Source organism: Odontesthes bonariensis, chromosome 18 (genome assembly GCF_027942865.1).
Source record: "Odontesthes bonariensis isolate fOdoBon6 chromosome 18, fOdoBon6.hap1, whole genome shotgun sequence".
NCBI classification, from domain to species: domain Eukaryota; kingdom Metazoa; phylum Chordata; class Actinopteri; order Atheriniformes; family Atherinopsidae; genus Odontesthes; species Odontesthes bonariensis.
The window spans coordinates 6,180,367-6,201,419 of NC_134523.1; the positions used below are offsets into that span (position 1 = coordinate 6,180,367).

The 21,053-nt window shown below is 43.9% G+C and overlaps 1 protein-coding gene across 2 annotated transcripts in view; it reads left to right on the top strand.

The window, feature by feature from the left end:
* trim71 (tripartite motif containing 71, E3 ubiquitin protein ligase) overlaps positions 1-20,690 on the top strand; it is a 33,127-nt gene extending 12,437 nt beyond the window's left edge. Inside the window, exons 2-7 of one of the 2 annotated variants that reach the window (XM_075449925.1) lie at positions 2,367-2,534; positions 7,861-7,995; positions 14,271-14,513; positions 14,601-15,098; positions 15,538-15,678; positions 15,911-20,690. In XM_075449925.1, coding sequence (XP_075306040.1) covers positions 2,367-2,534; positions 7,861-7,995; positions 14,271-14,513; positions 14,601-15,098; positions 15,538-15,678; positions 15,911-16,483 — 1,758 coding nt within the window. In that variant the 3' untranslated portion in view covers positions 16,484-20,690. The remainder of the gene's footprint in view (positions 1-2,366; positions 2,535-7,860; positions 7,996-14,270; positions 14,514-14,600; positions 15,099-15,537; positions 15,679-15,910) is intronic. The other variant, XM_075449926.1, reaches the window with a different exon arrangement.
* Positions 20,691-21,053: the final 363 nt, after the last annotated feature.

The window sequence follows — 21,053 nt, forward strand, 5'->3', positions numbered from 1 at the left end:
TCTCTGCAGCCGGTGATGCCGTGTTGATTTCAGCACAAAATGCACATCCAGCTTGCCTTTCCGCTGTTTGTGGCTGCTGGAGCCGTAACTCCAGCGTGTAGTTTTTGATTTAGCTACATGTTCAGTGTGATCGTGCAGGAGAATCACTTGTGCCTGAAGGCGTCCTGTTCAGGGTGTTTCCTGTGGAATTTACGACCTTTGTTAGCACGTCACCACACCTGCTCACCATCTTTTCTGAGTTGTTTTCCATTTCTGCAAAAGACGAGTGTCTGCCGGGTCCTTTTGTCTCTGTGAGGGTATCCAGCGTATAAACATGGCCGCCTGAGTAGCACATCTGAAAAATCTCTATTTCCACTCCCAAAAAAACCCATTTGCTTAATCTCTCATTTCACCAAACCTAGTTTTATTTTGTCTTTGATTCAGCCCGAGACGCAGAACTTGGATATGACGCGAGGTTGACGTGTAAATTTCAGCAGAGAAGGAACGGGACTCTTTCCTTGAAAGAGGAAGCGCGTGTATCCTGTGCCAGTCGATAATATTGACCGGTATTCTAAGGTGTTGTGTAATCTGCAACCCCGTGAGTGTGCAGGGGTGTGTTTCACCTCAAGGTCTGGTGTGCTGTCGATGACTCATAGGCAGCAGGTATCACTGAAGGCATCTGCAGTTGTTTGTCAGAGGATCTGCTTCATGAAACGGGACTCCCGAGCGGCCTTCTCGGCCATCCTGCTTCTCAGTCGGCCGCGCTTCCGCACACGTGAGCGGTGACTCTAATCGGGAGATGACACTCTCGTGAACTAATATTGATTTCTGGATGGGTCGTATAAAATCTTATGGGAAAAATGGATGTTCCACTTAATTGAGATTTAACTGTCAGCCGTTTCATTTACCCTTTGGAGTGTTTGATATTTTGAGTGGCACAGAGACCTAAATTAGACCAACCCTCGACGAATGTTAGCTCGACATACATTGATCATTATGGGAAATTCTAAACCTATTGTTATCTTGTTAGTAAATGAGGATTAGAATAAATCATTCAACAGGTAACCACCGTTGGCTCGGCTTCATTTCACGTTCTGATTGCTGCTGATCTCAGGCCTGCAGCTGTTATGTACAAGTCGGTCCCTCATCAGAATTCATCCTACACTTTAACACCATCAGGCCGCATGTCCATCACCTTCCTCTTCTGCTCCAGCCCAGCTGCATTCCTCCCTTTTGTGTGCCCCGTCTCCCTGTTGAATTCAGGAGATGTCGGCGGGGGAGGGATGGGACAGGAAGGCAGAGCAGAGGAGGGCAATGAATGACAGGATGGTGCAGAGACTGTAGTTGAGGCCAAAGCTCAGCAGAAGGAGCGACAGTAAGGGGGGGGGAATCCAAAGAGGAGGTTGAGCCAAAGGCAGAAAGGAGGAGGAAGTCAAATAAAAGAGGGAGGTGTGTGTGTGTGTGTGTGGGACTCATTAGATTAGGCTGCTCCCCAAGGGAACCGCCAATATTGATGGATTGATTGCAGGCCCCTCTCCATCCACTCAGTTCTCCCGCTACTGGAGGCCATTGATCCAGTGTCTCTTTGGGATATGATGCACAGTGCATATTTAATTAACCTTCCATTACAGCCAATCAGCATTCAGACATGGGGCTTTAGAGCAAAGCTCCATTTTTAGCAGCAAAGGTTAAATGACGTTTTTCCTTCCTGTCCCAAGGGACAGGGGGGTGTTTTGGTCAACACTGTTTTTACTTAATTGTACCTTGTACAACCCACGTGTCTTGTTATATAAATGTGTGTCTATTCCAAGACATTCTTCACTGTTTTTTAGCTGGAAATATAGCACATTTAATCCACTATGGCCTGATGCTACATATGTTCACGTTTCATGCCTGAAGCGACGCACGCGTTTACATCGACATTTTTCAAAACTTATTTCAGTTTCTAGAAATGCAGATTAAACATATGGACAAACTCTAATAATCAGGATTTTTCTTGTCTTAAAAGGACTTTTCAACATGCATCCCTAAAATGTCCAGATTGCCCAGAATGAACATTGATCATATTGACGTGAACATCGACATATAGAGGACTTGTTTGTTTAGTCATTTATAGTCTGTTCTCTTTAATGAGATTGAGTTAGCTTTGTCTTAGGGAGTGACTGATACTTCACTCAGGGATTTATATAGATGTATATCTGTTTTGCCACTTTGCTGTGGAGCATCTTGTTAGGGTCTTTCTGTCCTGTTTATTATGCGATCTTTTGTTGGTCCGTGATCAACGCGTGGTCTGCTAAAGGACTTTTCTTTATGCTTGCGCCACCAGGTGGCGATTCAATTCCTACTATTCCGAGCGCAAACCTAATTTGTCCGCTTGTGTTTCTCAGGTGGTTTTGTTCTTCTGTGAAACCTGCTCGGTGCCTATCTGCAGGGAGTGCAGCTTGGGCCGTCACATGGGCCACACTTCAGTTTACCTGCAGGATGCTTTGCAGGACTGCCGGGCCATCACCATCCAGCTGCTGGCAGATGCGCAGCAGGGACGACAGGCAGTGCAGGTGAGACGGAAACTCAAACGGGAACATTCAAAAGAGTAACACAACTTCTAAAGCGGTGTGCTGAAATTGAATGCGGTCAGTTCGATAGATGATTTTAAAGTAAATCGTCCTGATTCATCTCCCTCTTGGATCAAGACTCTGTTTATGATGATTAAAGCCTGTGAATACATCATCATCCATCTTTTAGAAAGACTAAGTAGAAACCAGGGAGAACAGCTGTGTCTCGGCAGCACAGAGCGGCTCCCAGCTATTAGAGCTGATCAGCTTAAACCGGTTTGAGAGTGACCAGTCCGTGGCTGCTGGGGAGCCTGGGGTTAGAGGTGTCCAGCTGGCCCTTGAAAAGGGGTGGGTCGCATCGGCTGAATTCTGGCGGGGGCAGGGCCCCGGGTCAAAGGGGAGGGGGAGTGGAGGGGAGGATGGGGGAGGGTAGGTGAGGTATTTAAAGGATTTTAGAGAAAGGAAAACTCCACTCCTCTTTTGAAGAAGTGGAAGACTTTGCCCTTCCCCTTTTCACTCTTTGGCTCGCACCCCCACCTCTCGCTCTTGCTCCAGCATGCACGTCACCTCCCTTCATTTACATTATTATTGTTGAAGTTGCAGCCTCTCGGACCCCATTGACGGTCTAATTTCATCAGCGACGCACGGGTGGGAAAAGGTTGGTAGTTTCAGAAGCAGCTTGTCAGGCACTGGCTTTTTCACATAAAGTCATACAAGTTGCATTTTATCTCACTGACCTTAGGGTGGAACGTTTTAATAACCGTTGCTTAAACACTGAAGTGCATTGAACTTTTAAATGGATCAATGTAGTCTTTTAAAAATAAAAAAAATAGTCTAAATGGCAAGCAGCCAGTTCCTGTTTGTTCTTTGTGTGTTGGGACTAGTTATGTAACAATTGTATTATTGTCTGATAGAACTCCCCGCCCCCTCATTTACACACACAGAATGTGAACCAGCGGGGGCTTGTGGTTGATGCTCAGTGTGAAGCATAAAGATTGTCAACCCAAATACGTTCCAGATGTCTGGGGTGTCCCTGGAATGAATTTTTCAAAAATAAACCAGAAACCTGACAGACTTTAATATCAAAGCAAATGGTGTGTTCTGACAATGTTTCCTGAGGTTCTGAATCAGTTATAAAACGGCAATAATAAGTCTGCCACGCTGAGCTCCACCTCCACCAGTGATGACAATAATGTATCTTTTGATTGCATTTACTTCATTACATCCATGATATTATTATGTAAATCTAATAGTGGCACAGGCGACAAATTTGATTGCCTAATATGTGAGCGCGTGTACAGCTTGTTAGTGTTTTCGTTTCAGTGAAGCCACTGAATGCGTCTTTCACCGCGTACAAATTAAGCTTTAAAATCATGAGACTAACTGGTGCTGCGGGGATCTTTGAGCGTCTGCTGACTGATGCAGGGGGATTCCTTTTCGAACAGCGAATATAATGCTATAAATCACACTGTTGGCTGACAACGAGAGCACCACACCGCCGTCACTTGGAAGGAATAACTGCAGGAAGGGATTATTTTAAAAAGAGAAAAAAAGAGTTTCTATTGTTGTTATTTTCCATATTGTTCACTATTAATCTTGATCACTACATTGAATTTGGTTATGCTGTCGGCGTGTATGTCTACCAACCTACATTTTAGGTATATTCACATTCATTTACAGTTGTATTGATATTTGCACGACACTACATTTTAGCAACATTTTCTGTCTCACTCCCATTAATGTCTTTACCAACCGACAGGCTGCAGCTCATCGATTTGGATGCAAAACCTAAAACTACGATGGCGACGTCAAATAGTGGTTTTTCAGCCACATGAAATATTTGAATTTGTCCGCTTTTCTTCCCCGTTCCTCCCCCGCTGACATTTCCGAAATTCCAGAGCGACACTTAAATTGAACAGAGGGACACAATTAAACCTTTAATTGCAGTTATTTGCGTGACAGCTATAAAGTTGCCTCGGACTTCACGATTGTGACAGACCTGTTTGGGATGTGGGAAGGTTTTGAAGGCTTGAAAACGTGTCGCATTAAAGTGTTTCCGTTTTTTAAAAATCTACTATGTGGTGCAAAAAAATCTGCACCTTCAACGCCATTGAGAGGTATTCATGAAGTCGTGAATCCCACCGATTTTTCAGATTCCAATTTGGGTTCTGTTGAGATTTATTGTCTCCAAGCTTTATTTCACTTTTCCATTTTGTTGAAGTTTGACTTCCCGGACTTCTTCTTCTTCTAGGAAATTTCAGCAAGCCTTTACCCATATTCTCTGACTAACGGGTCAGTAAAAAACAAGGTAATCTTTGCAGTATTATAACAAACATACGTTTAGAATCTATCCATCAAACGCAACTAACTGAGATGGGTCAGACACACGAATGTTACCTAATTTGCCCCGAAGGTGGGGCAATGTTGTGACCTTGGCAAATACTCGCCCAAAACATGAAACACAAGCTTTTCCACTGAGGTCATATGACATTCTGGCATGTACTGTCTCCTTGACGAGGCATGTGCCTCTCCTATCCATTTCTTAGCTTGACCTTTGACTGACTGGGTCATACTTTGTATCTCATGGCTGGGTGATTATGTCACTCTTGGTGTTCTTGAATCGTTCAGAAATCCCAAGATACGGGGACGTTGCCACCTCCAGGTCACGTGTAGTAAAATTAGTTTAACATTAAAAATCGGGTCCCTCGGCACACATTTGGAATCGCAGCAACACGCTTGTTTGATTAGATGAAAAGCTCCGAGATGCGGGCTGTTGAGTCAGAAGACGCGCCGCCTACCATCTGCCGATACCTCGTGCTCTTTGGTGTGTGTTTGTCCACTTTTGTCCAGGTCACCGCCGGAGTAAACGCTGACGCCAGATAATATGTAAACACACACACATACACACACACAGATATACACGTTACACACACGCTCCTGTCCCTTGAGGTAGGAAATTTCCGCCCACTCTACACCCATTATCTCTCCTGACCCCTGACCCTGGACTCGTGACCTCCTGGTTGGTCAGAGCTCTTTGCTTCTGTGCTTTGATTGGTTGGCTCGTCTCTTTGTGCTCCAAGCTGTGCTCCTCTGGGAGTGCGGAGAGAAATGCGGAAGATGATGGAGACACGGAGACTGGGAGCGAAAGACGAATGATGAAGACGAGACAGAATATGATGCGCGACCGTGTGAGAGATGGCAGGGGCTGGTTCAGGAAGACGGAAAAAGATCGGACAAGAAAGAATATAACAAGCGCCTGAAAAGGTGTTTTAGATTGCACCATGGCTCCTTCTTCCTTTAATTGATGGTGGCCCTCCCCCGATTCCTCCAGGTTTCCTTTCCTGCTGTTTCGTCTCTGGAGGCCTGATTTAGTTGTTCCTTTAGCTGGCCATTTTAAATGGCCTTGCCAGAGAGAAAAGGGCCCTGCTGACAGGCTTTGTTCTTGCGGAGGTGCAATGGGGGTGGGCCGCATGTGTCTTAAGACAGGGATTGCGGATCACGACCTATAGAGGTTTAGGCGACCTTTGATCTTTGTCGCAGATATCACAAAGGAAGCCTTATCCCACCTCCCCTTCGTGCCTGTGAGGTCCAGTTCACCCTGCGACCTTCCAGAAAGCGCCAGAGGAAAAGCCTGATAAAACTCAGTGGGGAGAGGGTGACAATTTGGCCCAAATTGTGTGTTGTAAATGCTCAGACCTTTATTTTGATACTGAGGCTTTTTAGTGCTGCAGGTAGTAATAAAATCTGTCCTTTCATGTCATTGTGTCGACTCTGTCAAGCCCCATTATTTATTACCGTCCTGTGAAATGACACCAAAAGTATCTTTGCACGTAAAGCATTGTATTGACTGATGTATTTTGATAACATAGGAAATTTGATACCAATGTGATACTTTTTTTTTTTGTATTTAGTTAGCCAAATCTAGTTTTTGCCTTTAATAAAACTAGGGCTGGGCAACGATTAAAATTTTTAATTTTTTTTTTTTTATGCACAGTTATACTTGTTTTGTCTTTTTTTATGGACAATTTTTCTACTTATCTTTATTTAATGCTGTTGGCGACGCCTTGTCACCAAGAATTTCAATGTACAGCATGACCCAGTGTCTCTCTGTACAAATGACAATAAATCTTGAATCTTGAATCTTGAATCTAATCTAATTAATCACATGATTTCCCTGATTAATCACGATTAATCGCATTTGTACGCAAAATCCAAAAATGAATCCAAAAGTAGTGTATAGCTTTTAGCATTTAGTTTTATTTTAAATGTGCTGCCATATGAATGAAAGTGCCATAACATTTGTTGTGCAAACACACTTTTAACATCAGCATCTTTCTGTAGTTTTTATGTAGAAGCCTCGCTCCACTGTCTGTTTCCTTGAATGACTTGCTGCTATCAGTTGTGTGTTTTGCCTTTAAGTGATATTTTAGACTGGAACTACTACGCTGAGAAGACGATTCAACTTGGCAGTGTTTACAGATGACTTTGGTTCTGTCGACTCCGCCGTCTGGAAGAACTTTAAAAGGAAAATGGCCGAGTAAAAGTTCCGTACCCTTCTCAATTTTTGGTGGATCCGCCTATTACTTTCTTTTCCGGTTCCACAGCAGACAGCAGCAGACTTTTACAAATTAAAAGCCTGTGAGCAACAGACTTTTACAATAATAAAATAAATAACAAAACCTGCGCTAATGCACAATAAAATATTTATCGGCGTTAAATAATTAACGAGTTAACGCGATAATAACGAGTTGACTCGTCCAGCCCTAAATAAAACACACTCGTCACAATTTGGTGACAAAGTATCAAGTCATGAATTTGGAACAGCTGACACTTTTCAGTGCTCACTTTGAGTGCTCCCATGGCTCTGTGAGTGGAAAAACGTCTTCAAACGTCGTGTTCTCACCGATGTCACGGGGCCTACTCTGAATAAGACGAATGAAAATCGTTCAGCTCCAGCAGGAAGTTCATCATTTTGTGCAGTGTGAAGTGACTTCCTATTCCTGACCCACATTTCCTTTCCTCCTTGACATAAGCCACCAAATGTAACAAAGGAATAGACCACAAACAATGGGAAAGAAGTTTTGCATTGGCTCGCCAGGAAGATGTTTCATACAGTGTCCTTTATTTTTAATGTTTCCTGATCTTCTGCTTCCTGCTTTGGAGGTCATCTGTGTCCCTTTTGAGAAATATGACGTTTCCCGTCCGATCCTTTGCCACGCTTTCCTTCTGTATTCATGACCTGTGGATTTTCTTTTATTTGAAATCGCGGTTGTTCCAGCTTTTGTTTGCCGCATAGTGATTGCCGCCCCGTTGTGTCGTTTGTTCTCAGCTAAGCATGGAGAAGGTCCAGGCCATGGCAGAGCAGGTGGAGATCAAGGCCAAGGTGGTGCAGACTGAAGTGAAGGCCCTTGTCCTGAGACACAAGAAAGCGCTGGAGGAGAGGGAGTGTGAGCTTTTGTGGAAGGTAAGCTACTACCAATCCCATTTTTAGGGACCACAAACAAAATGTCTATATAAACGTGATGTACAAATGATTTATTCCAATAAGTTGTACTATTTCGCCATCTGTGGTTTGCCATCTAAAACGACCTGAGGTCTTCCATGACGTGAAGGTATTCCTCTCTGCCATCCCACTAGCTGAGCGGCCTACACATGCAAATGAAAGACTGGCCTCCTGCTGAGGAGCAGATGTGAAGCCAAATGTGTCTGAGACACAGCGTCTTTCTCCATTTGTTATTTCTTTAGTCTTTATGGTAACAGAATGCGGTGGCGGTGCACGGCCACAGCAACAGATGTTGACAAAGCAGTCACAGACCACTTCAACTGTAAAAAAAGTAACACCGACTGAGTCATTTTTTTGCTTGGGAAATGGCATTGTTAAGGATGACCATATTGGTAATTTCCACAGGGGACAAAGCTGGAGAAAAAATGTGATCACGGAGGAGGGGGAAGGTCTGCTCCCACCAGCATGTTGTGGAGATTAGGAGCTCTCTTATGCACCACACGAGGGAGCTTAGAGGAGCAGTTCATAAGCTTCTTGGCACATATCAAGAACTTGCCAAATGTCTTTGATTCCACTCTGTCTTTGTAACAATTATGTTGTCTTTATTTAGATTAGCGAGCTTTGGGCTGTATATCCAAGCTTCCTAATGTTCTCTTTGTCAAAACCAATTTTCAAGCTCTTTAATTTGGACTGAAATGTTCACATTTGAGCAGCAGATCAGACTAATCTGGGAGAAGAGAGGTTTTTTGTTTTAGTTTTTTTCCCCAGATGTTGGAAGATTTGATAGTTCAAGGCAGTTTTTTGGATGTTTGCCTTTCTTCCAAATGTGTCTAAAAAGTTCACTTTGCATGCATCAAAAGGCTTTTTCAAGTGTCTCTTGCCCTGTCAAAATAAAGAAGACATCAGCTGGATAGCAGTCCAATTTAAGCTCCTACTTGTTGTTAATAAATAATCCACATTCCTCAATGTCCTTAGTTAGCATATGTAGTTGGAGGAATATGTGTAATTCCTAACGCCCTCTAAATTGTTATTCTACGCTGTCTTTGTCTGTGCTTGGAGGAAAAGACATGTTTCCTCTCTCTTAGAGGTTCTTTAGTCCTTAATGTCCCAATCCCATCACCAGGTGTAGATGTGTTGAATGAGTTATTTGACATTCAATTCATTTGTAACTGCACAACACACGGTTGTATAACAAAGTAACAGATGTAGTACATTTGTGGACCAAATATGCTCTAAACCCTCATTCCTGAGACCCTTAACCTCTGGATCAATGTTCCAAATCCCTAAAAGTTGGCTAATTCCTAACAACATACTGTAGATTGGCATATGTCTAAGACTAAACTACCTGCATATTCTTGTTCTTATAAGGCGCATTGAAACACAAACTTAAAAAGAAAACAAGCTAGGTGGGCATAAGACTGAAATCTGATAAGTAAAACGTTAATATTTTGTTCTGGCAGAGTTGTTGTTTTTTTTTTTGTTTTTTTTTGCTTGACACATCAACTCAACCAACTAAATGATTCCTTTCACAGCAGGATTAATGATATCGTAACAGACCACTGTCCCATACCTTTAAAGACATTAAAGGAAAACCTAAAAGCCTAAAAAAAAAAAGCAAAAAAAAGCATTTCTGGCCACAAATAGCCCACTGCTAGTTTGCCCCATCTCCACCTGGACATCCTTTTCCACAACAGCCCGCTGCCCTTTCTCTGGAAGCACAGGTAGCAACTTTGCTTTTCCAGTGCCTTCAAACACCAAACAGCCTGTGCTTCTTACGGCCGTTCCCTGAGGGATCCGTCTGTAAGACAAGGCAAGTTTATTTGTATAGCACAATTCAACTACAAGGCGATTCAAAGTGCTTTACAGAGACATTAAAACAGGAGAAATAAAAAGCACGATTTAAATTTTAAACAAAAAAGAAAGAAGGCAAGGCATCTTTATTTATACAGCGCATTTCATACCACAGGCAACTCAATGTGCTTTACATAAATACAAGGCATTTAAAAGAACAGCATAAAGCAGCAATTTAAAGAGAAAAAAATAGAATAAAAATTAAAAACACAGTTAAAAGCAATCAAAGAAGAGGGGAAAAAGAAAGATATAAACTCAACCATAAGCACACGAAAGAGAAATGTTTTTAACCTGGATTTAAAAGTGCTTACAGTTGTGGCTGATTTCAGTTCTGCTGGTAGTTTGTTCCAGTTGTGTGCAGCATAACAGCTAAAAGCTGCTTCACCGTGTCTAGTTTGAACTCTGGCCTCCACTATCTGACCTGAGTCAGCAAAGCTCATAGCTCTGCTGGGTTTATACTCTGCTAGCATGTCATTCATGTATTCTGGACCGTTTAAATAAAAACAATAGATAAAATCAGTAGTTAAAATGTGATTAAGTTTTGAGCTTTATTCAAACGCAGCTGAAAATAGGTGTGTCTTCAACCTGGACTTAAATACACTGAGTGTGTCAGCTGATCTGAGGCTTTCTGGGAGTTTGTTCCAGACATGTGGAGCATAGAAGCTGAATGCAGCTCCTCCATGTCTGGTTCTGACTCTGGGAACTGATAGAAGACCGGATCCAGATGACCTGAGGGGTCTGAAAGGTTTATACTGGGTCAGGAGGTCACTGATGTATTCTGGTCCTGGACCATTCAGAGCTTTATAGAGCAGCATCAGAACTTTAAAGTCTATCCTCTGATGGACAGGCAGCCGGTGTAAAGACCTCAGAGCTGGACTGATGTGCTCCACTTTTTTGGTGTTAGTGAGGACTCGAGCAGCAGAGTTCTGAATGGGCTGCAGTTGTCTAACTGACTTTTTAGGTAGACCTGTAAAGATGCTGTTACAGTAATCAAGCCGACTAAAGATGAATGCATGGACTAGTTTTTCCAGGTCCTGCTGACAGATCAGATCCTTTAACCTCGATATATTCTTAAGGTGATAGTAGGCTGATTTTGTTATTGCCTTAATGTGTTTTTCCAAATTTAGGTCTGAGTCCATCACTACACCCAGATTTCTGGCCTGGTTGGTAGTTTTTAGGTGTATAGATTGAAGTTCTGTGGTGACCTGTAATCGTTTCTCTTTGGCTCCAAAGACAATTACCTCAGTTTTGTTTTTGTTTAGCTGGAAAAAGTTGTGGCACACTCAGCCTCCACCATCAGCAGAGACCTTTCGTTTTTTCCAACACAGACGACAGGTGTGCGGCCCTCCAAAAAGCTAACAACACACAGGCTTAGGCGACGACGCCTTCGGCTGACCGAAATTTGATTGGTTTAAAGTTAGCTGGAGCTGACTAAAGCCAGGAGGGGCCGACAACAACCGTTTTATAACAACAAAGAGGCTGAAACGCCAGCTTAAGAAACAACAACGGTGCAAAAAGCAGCCCACACGTGGCAGCAAAACGCTTCAACATCTAGACGCGTAGCTGCGAGGCACCAGTGGAGAACTGTGCTCAGCTTATTGGGGTCAGGCTACAGGACAAGGCGGTGGACCAGTTCTGGTCTTTTTTTGGGGATTTTTGACAACCTCACCAACCGACCATGAAACGGGTACGAGTCTGACTTGCTTGAACAGAACAGGCCCGGCTGGCACCTGTTCTGGTTCCCTTCATCTTTACTCTCCACACCATGGACTTCACGTTTCATCCGCACACCTGCAAAGGTTCTCTGATTACTCTACAACAGCTGGAGAGTACAGAGGAGGGACATTTAAAGAATAAATGGATAAATTGGTTCATTTTTAGCGTTGCATCCAGTTGTTAATTCATTCTCCACGTATTTCAGTATTTTGTGCTTACGTGTCTTTGTGCTGTGCTGCAGTTTTTCTTGTTGAGGCACTAACAAAGATGATTCGGTTTTGTAGGTGTGTGTCTGTGGATGTCACACAGAGGCTTTTCACTTTACACGCGTCTCCTCTTTAATCCCATTTGCACCACTACAAGAGTTACTTTTCATCCCTGACCAAATAAAGAGATTACAATCCCTTTTCATGGCTTGGGAGACTCCCTGGTTATGCCACTGTTGTTCACCTTTAGCTTGCTCGCACCGAACAGCCAAAGGCAGTTTAAAGCCGTCCTATTGTGTGCTTTGGAATGGCCTGCTGACATTGTGGATTTAGTGGCGTGTAGACGTAACGGTCTAAGTGTCTACTGGGATGTTTTCCAGGAGGTCGTGTCTCAAATTCAGCACAGTTACAGCTCGACTTGGTTATTTAAATGGACAACCGTCCTTGCCACGGGCTTTTCATGCAGAGGAGCAGAAGTGAGTTATTTAGTGAGGTATGTCTGACGCTCTGGACTGTGTTTTTCTCTTCGGCTTCTTCTTCTTCTGTGGGAAATTGTCGTCCATCTAACACAGCTGAATTCTCCGCACAGACATAGTCTTAAAATGACTTGAATGGTGATTTATTTTCTTTTGTTGTTTGTTTTTTGTCAGTCGACTGCCGTTATAAAAATCCGGATTTTATTTGAGCAGAGCCAACTGTTTGAAAGGGTTTAAGTGGTTTGCTACTGTTACCGAAAGATTTTAAAAAAAGTTGGAATTTCAGGCTATGTAGAAGCAAAACAGGAACAATGCCAGAGAGCCAATGCTTTTGCAAGCCAGGTTAAATGTAGCTCGGCTAACGCGTTTGTTGTCCCTTACAATTCTGCCAGAAGCTTGTCGATGGTTACCAAAGGAGTCTGGTCAAGGTTCAAATTGCTGGGTGAATATTTGACTACTCTTCTTGGCAGAATTGGTAGAGTTCATTTGGGTTTTTCTGGCACTAACCAGAGTTTTAAGCACAGCCCATATGTATTTGCCAGCACTGTGACCAGGACTGAAGGAAGAACATAGACATAATTGTTATTTCTGCCCGGTACGTCCTCAGCTCAGGAGGTAAAAACTTGCAAGTTAAATTAAACAACTTCTGAGTCAGTCTGGATACTGAAAATGACTCTGCTTGAGTTTCCCGTTGCCGTCGTGATGAACGCTTGTGGTGTCAGAGGAATGGGGAGTTAAACCTGATTAAGCTGCTCTTCAGTGAGTCAGCATTGTATAACAAGCTCCAGAGATTCACGGCCGTGACACGACAGGCGCAGCGCTGGCTACAATAAGGCTTGTAGGTAAAGTGTAACACGCCGGTCAGCGTTGTCTGGGCGCGTCTCATATTTGCTGTTGTGTGAATCGGTTTGCCCAAAGTTGTGCTGGCCGAGAAAGAAGTCTCTGAAACTCTGAAATACACACCAACACGGCCATTCTTTCACCCCGCTGAGGATCTAAAACTAGTGTGTCTGTCAGAAAGCCTAACTCCAGTCTTTGTTCTCACCAACCATAAAGTGTAACTCTAGTCTCACAGATGCAAATTGCAGTTCAGCGCCTTCTCTTCTGGACTCTTTGTTTCTTTCAGAGTCCCTCCCTAACCATAGAGGCAGTCTGCTATTGTGTTGGACTCTTTTTGTTGGTTGATGGGAGGTGAGAGTCCAGCCTCTGTGCCTCGGGTTGTATCCCACTCTTTAAGGCTTTATACACAGTGACTTTACTGTAACCTGATCTGGCTTCTCAGAAACACGACATGTGCCATTTATTTTCCATTCCTCCAACAATGAGCAGATTATAACTAGTTTTTAAGCCTTGACCCTTGTTGGCTTTTGTTAAAGCCAAGACTGAAGACATGAAGAAATATTTTCTCTTTGCCCTGTAAATAATCTTGGGCAAAAGCTTAAGGTCAGCTTTAATGTTTTAACTAATGTCAGAGTGGTGACTGCTTCTTTTAACAACCACTTCAACCTCCCCTTTTCTTCATTTAACCCACATGCTGTAAGAACAGTTTTAATACCGGCACACTAAAAACATTTGTCGCAATTGGTGTGCTGGCAGCTGTTTGCAAGTCCAAAGCTTTTGTTTTCCTTCTCAAGTGAATTGGACTGCTTCGCACATTGCTGCCACCCAGAGGGCAGAGTGGCTGTAGTTCCCAGTTGGATTCCAAGAGACGTGATGCATTTCTCTGCATTCGGTTTAACTTCCAACATCGATTTATAGTAGAAACCACACACTGCAAAGTTGATGCCGCTGCTTTAAACCAGGACACTCATTATTGCTGTGTTGTTGTTGTTTTTCATTTCGTGCCAGAGTGTCATGTGACCTGTGGGTCATCTCAGTGCAATCTGCCATCAGTTGAATTCTCTTGCTGTTGAACAGTCTCTTGGAACGACAGTTGCATGTGCTCAGGTTCTCCTCCCATCGAGTCACATTCTCCGTCTTTTTCCAGGTGGAGAAAATCCGTCAGGTGAAAGCCAAGTCTTTGTACCTGCAGGTGGAGAAACTCCACCAGAGTCTGACCAAATTAGATAGCACGATCGCTGCTGTCAGCCAGGTACTGGATGAAGGCCACCACCTCGATGTGCTGCTGGCCAGGGAGAGGATGCTCACCCAGATCAACGAACTCAAGGCCCTCCGGGGCCTGCTGCAGCCGCAGGAGGACGACCGCTTCATGTTCACTCCTCCAGACCAGGTGGGTACTGGCACTGTTTGAACTGATCAAAAAACTAGTAACCTCGGTGATACTTACACTCAACTCATTCTGTACGTGTTCACACAGGCGCTGTACATAGCCATCCAGTCCATGGGCCTGATCAGCAGCGGAGCCTTTGCCCCTGTAACCAAAGCTCACGGTGAGGGTCTGAAAACCGCGCTCCGTGGCAAGCCTGCCTCCTTCTCCGTAATAGGATACGATCACGATGGCGAACCACGTCTTTCTGGTGGGGATGCAATGTCCGCACTGGTCATGTCGGTCGCAGATGGCAATCTGTCCGCAGTGGAGGTGACGGATCACCAGAATGGCTCCTACACCGTCAGCTACCTCCCTAAAACGGAGGGGGAGCACCTGGTGTCTGTGTTGGTGTGTAACCAGCACATCCAGGGCAGTCCCTTCAAGGTGACGGTGAAGTCGGGCAGGAGCTATGGGTCCCTCGGCTCCCAGGTGTCATCCTTTGGATGCGAGGGGGAGGGAGATGGGCAGCTGTGTCGTCCCTGGGGCATCAGCGTTGACAAGGAGGGATACGTGGTGGTGGCTGATCGCAGCAACAACCGCATACAGGTAGAGGCTAATTTAATATCATTTCTTTTTCTTTGGCTAAATATCATCTGTATCGTCTTCCTTCCACTCTTGCTTGTGTGTACTATATTCGCTCTCGGGTCTCATTACTGCAAGGATTTTTTTTTTTTTAATGATAAAATGGAGAAATAAATGCAGAACCTAATCTAATGGAACAGTCGTAAATATTATGGCTTCACTGGCGTAGGCTTTCCAGCTCGTCCCACACAAGTGTGCTTAAGTGGCGATACTAATAATATTAGTGTAATCCTCTCCCTTATGAAGGAGTTAGCTGTGTTTACATGAAACATGCAGGATTCTGTTGGAACCACACAAACCAGTTGGTCTAACGCGGTTAAAGCGTTTCCAGTGTTGTTGCTTACTGAAGGCTCTGCTGTCTGTTTTGAAAGCAAATCAATGGGCAAAGTTTCTTTTTCCGCAGATATTCAAGCCTTGCGGTACGTTCCACCATAAATTTGGCTCCCTGGGTTCTCGGCCCGGTCAGTTTGACCGTCCCGCTGGGGTTGCATGTGACAGTCAAAGGCGAATCGTTGTGGCTGATAAGGACAATCACCGTGTGCAGGTATGAAAACCCACTCGCGTATGATCAACACACCCCTGCATAGCTATTTTAAAAGCGTTATATTAGTTTAACATCTAAAGGCCATTAGAATATTGCTGGGGAAAATGGTCTACTTTACAAAAGCCTGAAAAAAAAAGTATATATGTTGGTTAATGCATAGCTCCTCAAGCTGACTCTCGTACACTCCACATGTAAACACGTCGTGCTTCAACACATTTGCTTTGTCTGACAGGTGTTTACTTTTGAGGGCCAGTTCCTGCTGAAGTTTGGGGAAAAGGGCACCAAGAACGGGCAGTTCAACTATCCCTGGGACGTGGCTGTCAACTCTGAGGGTAAAATCCTGGTCTCCGACACCAGGAACCACCGCGTGCAGCTCTTTGCCCCTGACGGCTCTTTCCTCAACAAGTACGGCTTTGAAGGGGCCCTGTGGAAACACTTCGACTCTCCCAGAGGAGTGGCCTTTAACCACGAAGACCACCTGGTGGTGACTGACTTCAACAACCACCGGCTCCTGGTTATCCGGCCCGACTGTCAGTCGGCTCGCTTCCTGGGCTCCGAAGGCACCGGTAACGGGCAGTTTCTGCGGCCCCAGGGCGTCGCCGTGGACCAAGAGAACCGCATCATCGTGGCTGACTCCCGCAACCACAGGATCCAAATATTCGAAGCGAACGGAAACTTCTTATGCAAATTTGGCACGCAGGGGAGTGGCTACGGACAGATGGACCGCCCCTCTGGTGTGGCCGTGACGCCCGATGGAGTCATTGTGGTCGTTGACTTTGGAAACAACCGCATCCTCAAGTTCTGAAAAAAAATAAGAAAAGAAAAATAAGAAAAGAAAAGAAAAAAAAATCTATTTTTGCATTCTCTCCCTCCATTTGTCCTTTTTGCAGTCTTTTTTGTTTAGTGAAGGAAATGGAGGTGAGAGAATGAAACATCAAGAAGGAGGTGCGTTCAGAGAGGACTGAGAGCATGCTGAAACGAAGGGAAATGAAAACTATAGAGTATTTTCTTCATTTTCACTTTCTCCAGAACACGTCTGTGTAATGTATACAGCAAAGTGGACCTCCACATACTGATAATCAGTTTAAAAAGAGCCATATTTCCCTTCCCGACTCTCTGTGGCTCTCGGTTCTCTCCGTCAGCCCTCCTTTGGTATTCATCTCAGGGAATTTCTCACTTCTTGAAATCTTGTATCCTCTGCTCCATACCTACCTCATTTAGCTCTTTATGAATGTACTCATAGTCACTGAGCAGAGGTTTTAGTCCGTGAAGTTTTACAAAGAAGAAAGTCTACCTCTATGCTTTGTTATTTAAGAGAGACAAAAAAAGAATACTCTTGGATTGATATTTGCACAGGATTAATGGAATTCTTGCTGTGCATTTCTGAAATACGAGTTAAAGTGAACCTTCTGAATGTTGTTGCTGAGACAATACTCAGAGCGCTGTAGAGGCTGCATGATTCATTCTTATTGGAGTCATTATCCTGTTTTTAGGCTACTTAGTTTTTTGCTTGTTTAGGTTGATCCTTGTCTCCGTTTGGCTCTGTGGAGTTTAACGTGTCACGATAGGCGAGGAAAACTGTGTAAAGAAGATGCCAAACCTTGATGGAATCAAAATGAGCTCAGGTCATCGTTGGGACTGATTGAAATGATCAGTGCTCATCAGGCTCTCTTTCTAGCTTCACCGGCTAATGCTGATCAGATGAATTTATTGACAAATAGAAAGTTTTAGGAAATCAGCTCTAAAATCATCCCTGAAATGATCCCTGATATATGTCGTTGTTGGAATTATTTGACCGTTGACGGACACACTAGTTTTAGATCCGCATCTCCCAAACACGTCTCTTAGGACTGGACAGTGATAGGGTAATGTCGAAAAATGTAACGCGTCAGTACTGTCCAGTCAGTCACTTAAACAAAGAATTATATGCAAAGGGAGCAGCGTCTTCTCAAACAGGAAGACCCGCGAAAGATCTTGGAGCCAAAACCTTCGAGATCTGGACCTATTAGACATCTTAACATAGAGATTTAATCATTTATAATTATTGAATGAGACCTTTTAGATGTGGCAAGCTGTGTCACAAAAGCCTCAGAGGTAGACATTTAAATTTTTGGCCGTCCAGAGGACTGAAATGACATCAAATTAAAGGCCTAAAATATCAGTCTCTTGGATTTAGAATGTGGTTGAAAGCCGCGCCCTATGGCTCCTGGGGCCTAGGATTTAGTCCAATCCAATGAGAGGGCACCATAACAAAGCCCGACCCTATTTATTTATGCTTGGAGTTAAGAAGATGCCTCCAGATTTAGTGTTAGTAGACCGATTCCTCTAAAGATGGACGTCTGCAGACCCATTACTAGAGTAAACCAAAGTTAGAATTTCTGCACAACGGCCAACTGTAGATTTGGCAATTAAAGAAACTTAAAATCCCTCGTTAATACATTCTTTTTCTTTCTTTTAAAAAAATAAATAAAATGAATAAATGATTTGAGTTGTCGAGAAGCCTTAAGTTCCTGATACTGGTGGAGTTGAGTTCATCGCACTGTCTGCGTTAGGCTTTGAAGAACGGAGCGCACGGGCCACAGGGTGTTCCCTGCCTGTAAAGACCGAGGCCGTGGCTGCGCGAGTCAATGTTCGGGTGTTTGTTGAGACAACGGAAGACGCCTGCTCCAAAGAGAAACTCTTTGTCCATCTCGCATCCGTTGCCTCGGCTCTTCAAACAATGCCATCGTTTTTTTTTTTTAATCAATATTAGCCCACAGACTCAGTACCATCTCAGATTAGCCTCTCCACCCAAAGCAGTGGATACTAAGTCTTTGTGATGAAAGCGTTGAGGGGTTTTCGAATCTCCTTACCCCTCATTCTATGTCCCTCTGGAAGCACTAGACAATTAAGATTCTGCCAATTTCCTCAGCCCGGCAAAGAATCTATCAATAAACATTCAGACTGGTCCTCACCTCTGAGGTGACGGTTGTCTGCAAATGATCAGGATCAACGTCCTCCTATATCAGATATCCTCCGTTTCACCCCTTTTCTTCTATACCTCAACTCCGGAATACCTCAAGTATGTTCCTCATAGCTGCTGCGCATTTAAACATTCAAATACCTCAACTTACTCATTCTGAATACCTCAATTCTAGTCTTATTTAAGCATGCCTTAGGGTTTGTTTTTTTTTGTTTGTTTTTTTTAACTCACAAATGAATACCTCTTTTGTTACAGTCCATTACATGTCTCACACCTCAAGGACCAAAGATCATGGCACTGTTTTGAGTTGAAATGGAATTTCTGTGATGATTACTACCACTCCGTGCTTGCAACCCTTGCAACAGCTTTTGTTCTGCTGAATCTACTGTAAACTGCCTGGTTAATTATGCCTTTTATCACCAAGATACCAAATATTTCAGATTGAAAGCATCGTGCCAAAATGATCTGTGAGAGTTCTGTGCCAAACCGGGTTGGCATTTGGACCCCGCTGTTGTAGACGAAGTGTCACTGGACCATTATATCATTGACGCAAATGTTAAGTCGGAGCAGCTGAGGATAAATCCTCCTCCTCTGATGGGATGCACTTAAGAGGGCTGGGCCCCATTTGTCTTTACCTCATGATGATAATGATGATGCACAATACAGATTCCACTTGTACTGTGTTACTGTGCGCCAGCGGCGAGGAGCTGATAGAGGAAGTGGCGTCTTTTCGAAAGTGAGTTAACAACTTCACACGTCCGTCTTTTTTAATGCACATGAATTACCTCGAATCTCAGCACAATTAACCATTATTTCAGTGTGGATTTTAGGATGCTGGATGTTGGTTTGCGGAGGACATTAGAATGAGCCTGAACTCGACCATTCTGACTGTGGTTTAAACAAACGCGTCGGAGCATTGCGCCTAATGTGTGACAGCAGGCTGGTTTGTTAACTGAGTAGAGCTGTTGGCATGTTGATGATGAGCCAGCCAGAGTCCACAGACCCTGCTGCTTTGAACGCAACACCGAGTTTCAACCAATAAGATTGTTTTTTGCTTTTCAGTATTACTCTGAGATGTTAACTCGTGTTGCATCCGATTTTTTTTTTTTTTTCTTCCCTTTCCCCTGTTTTAATTAAAATGGCAGAATTCTATCTTTGAGATCCTTTGGTCTTCAATCTTAAAGAGGAAAAAAAAATTATTTTAAACCTTTATTTGTGTTTCATTTTGTTGCATGCTTTAAAAGTCCTTGTATTATACTGGTGTCTCCCAAATAGGTGTTGAAAAACTCAGATGGGGTGGGTAGCTGATTGTTGGGATGGTTTTTCCAAATGTATACCCAAAGATGTGTATGTGCGTGTTAGGCTTGCGTTGGATGGAATTAACCTTTTGACCTTTGCGATTGTATTTCCTGCTCTCGAGAGGCTCTGCAGAGCACAACCTGTTCAGCCAGCGATGCTTCAATTCCCGAGAGATGACGGAGGCAGAGTTTTGGTGTGACACTTGAAAATTAGTGCTTCATTTTCTTTGCCCCCATTCCAGCTCCTCCCCTTGGCCCCAACCCTCAGTTTTGCAGAGTCGAGCTGCCCCCACCCCTTTGTCATAGGGATCAAGGACTAGTGTTCGTGTAGCCCTTTAACCGGGGCGTTGGGATCCATTAGGAAGGGTAGATCAGCACTACTCCTTGATCTCTAAAAGAAAAGGGGGTCCTCACCTCTGTAAAATGGAGGGTGAGGGCCAAGGGGAGGAATTAGACTTGGACCCTTATCTCCCTGTAATATGCTTAAAATGCGTAGGCGTGTTAACATACTGTCCTTTCACAAAAAACCCTGTAATTTAAAGAGCTTGTTAAAGCTTCCGACATAAATCCACAGAGCGGCCATTTTGTCTTTGACCCGGTGAAGAACTCCAGAGTGTCATGTGAGAAGCAGCTAGATTTCTCCAGAACAGACCAGCAATCACCTCCCCTCCTCAAATCCAGGAAGTGAGGTGACGGCTGATGTGTTCACTAGACTGCACTCCGACATATTTGGCCCTGTTTTGGTTTGGTTTTTTTTTGTACACACCCCCCCCCCCCCCCCCCCCCCCACACACACACACACACACACACACACACACACACACAAAAATAATAATTTGTGCCCCCGTGGTTTATGTCCACCATGTTATTTCTGGCCTCTCGAGACTCAAGAGAAAAGATGCAGAGCTGCACCAGGTAACACGTGCAAGGTCATAGACCTCCTTTTAAAATGATTGTAAACTCTAAAGAAAGAATGGAAAACAAACAAAAAAAAAAGGTTTGAAAATATAGAAAGGAAAAAAAAAAAGCCAAACTCAGGTAGGTCCTGGCAGCCCCGGGCTGCAGGTGTCTCATTGAAACGTGTCCTGTAGTGATAATGTAGTGAACTCTCAGTA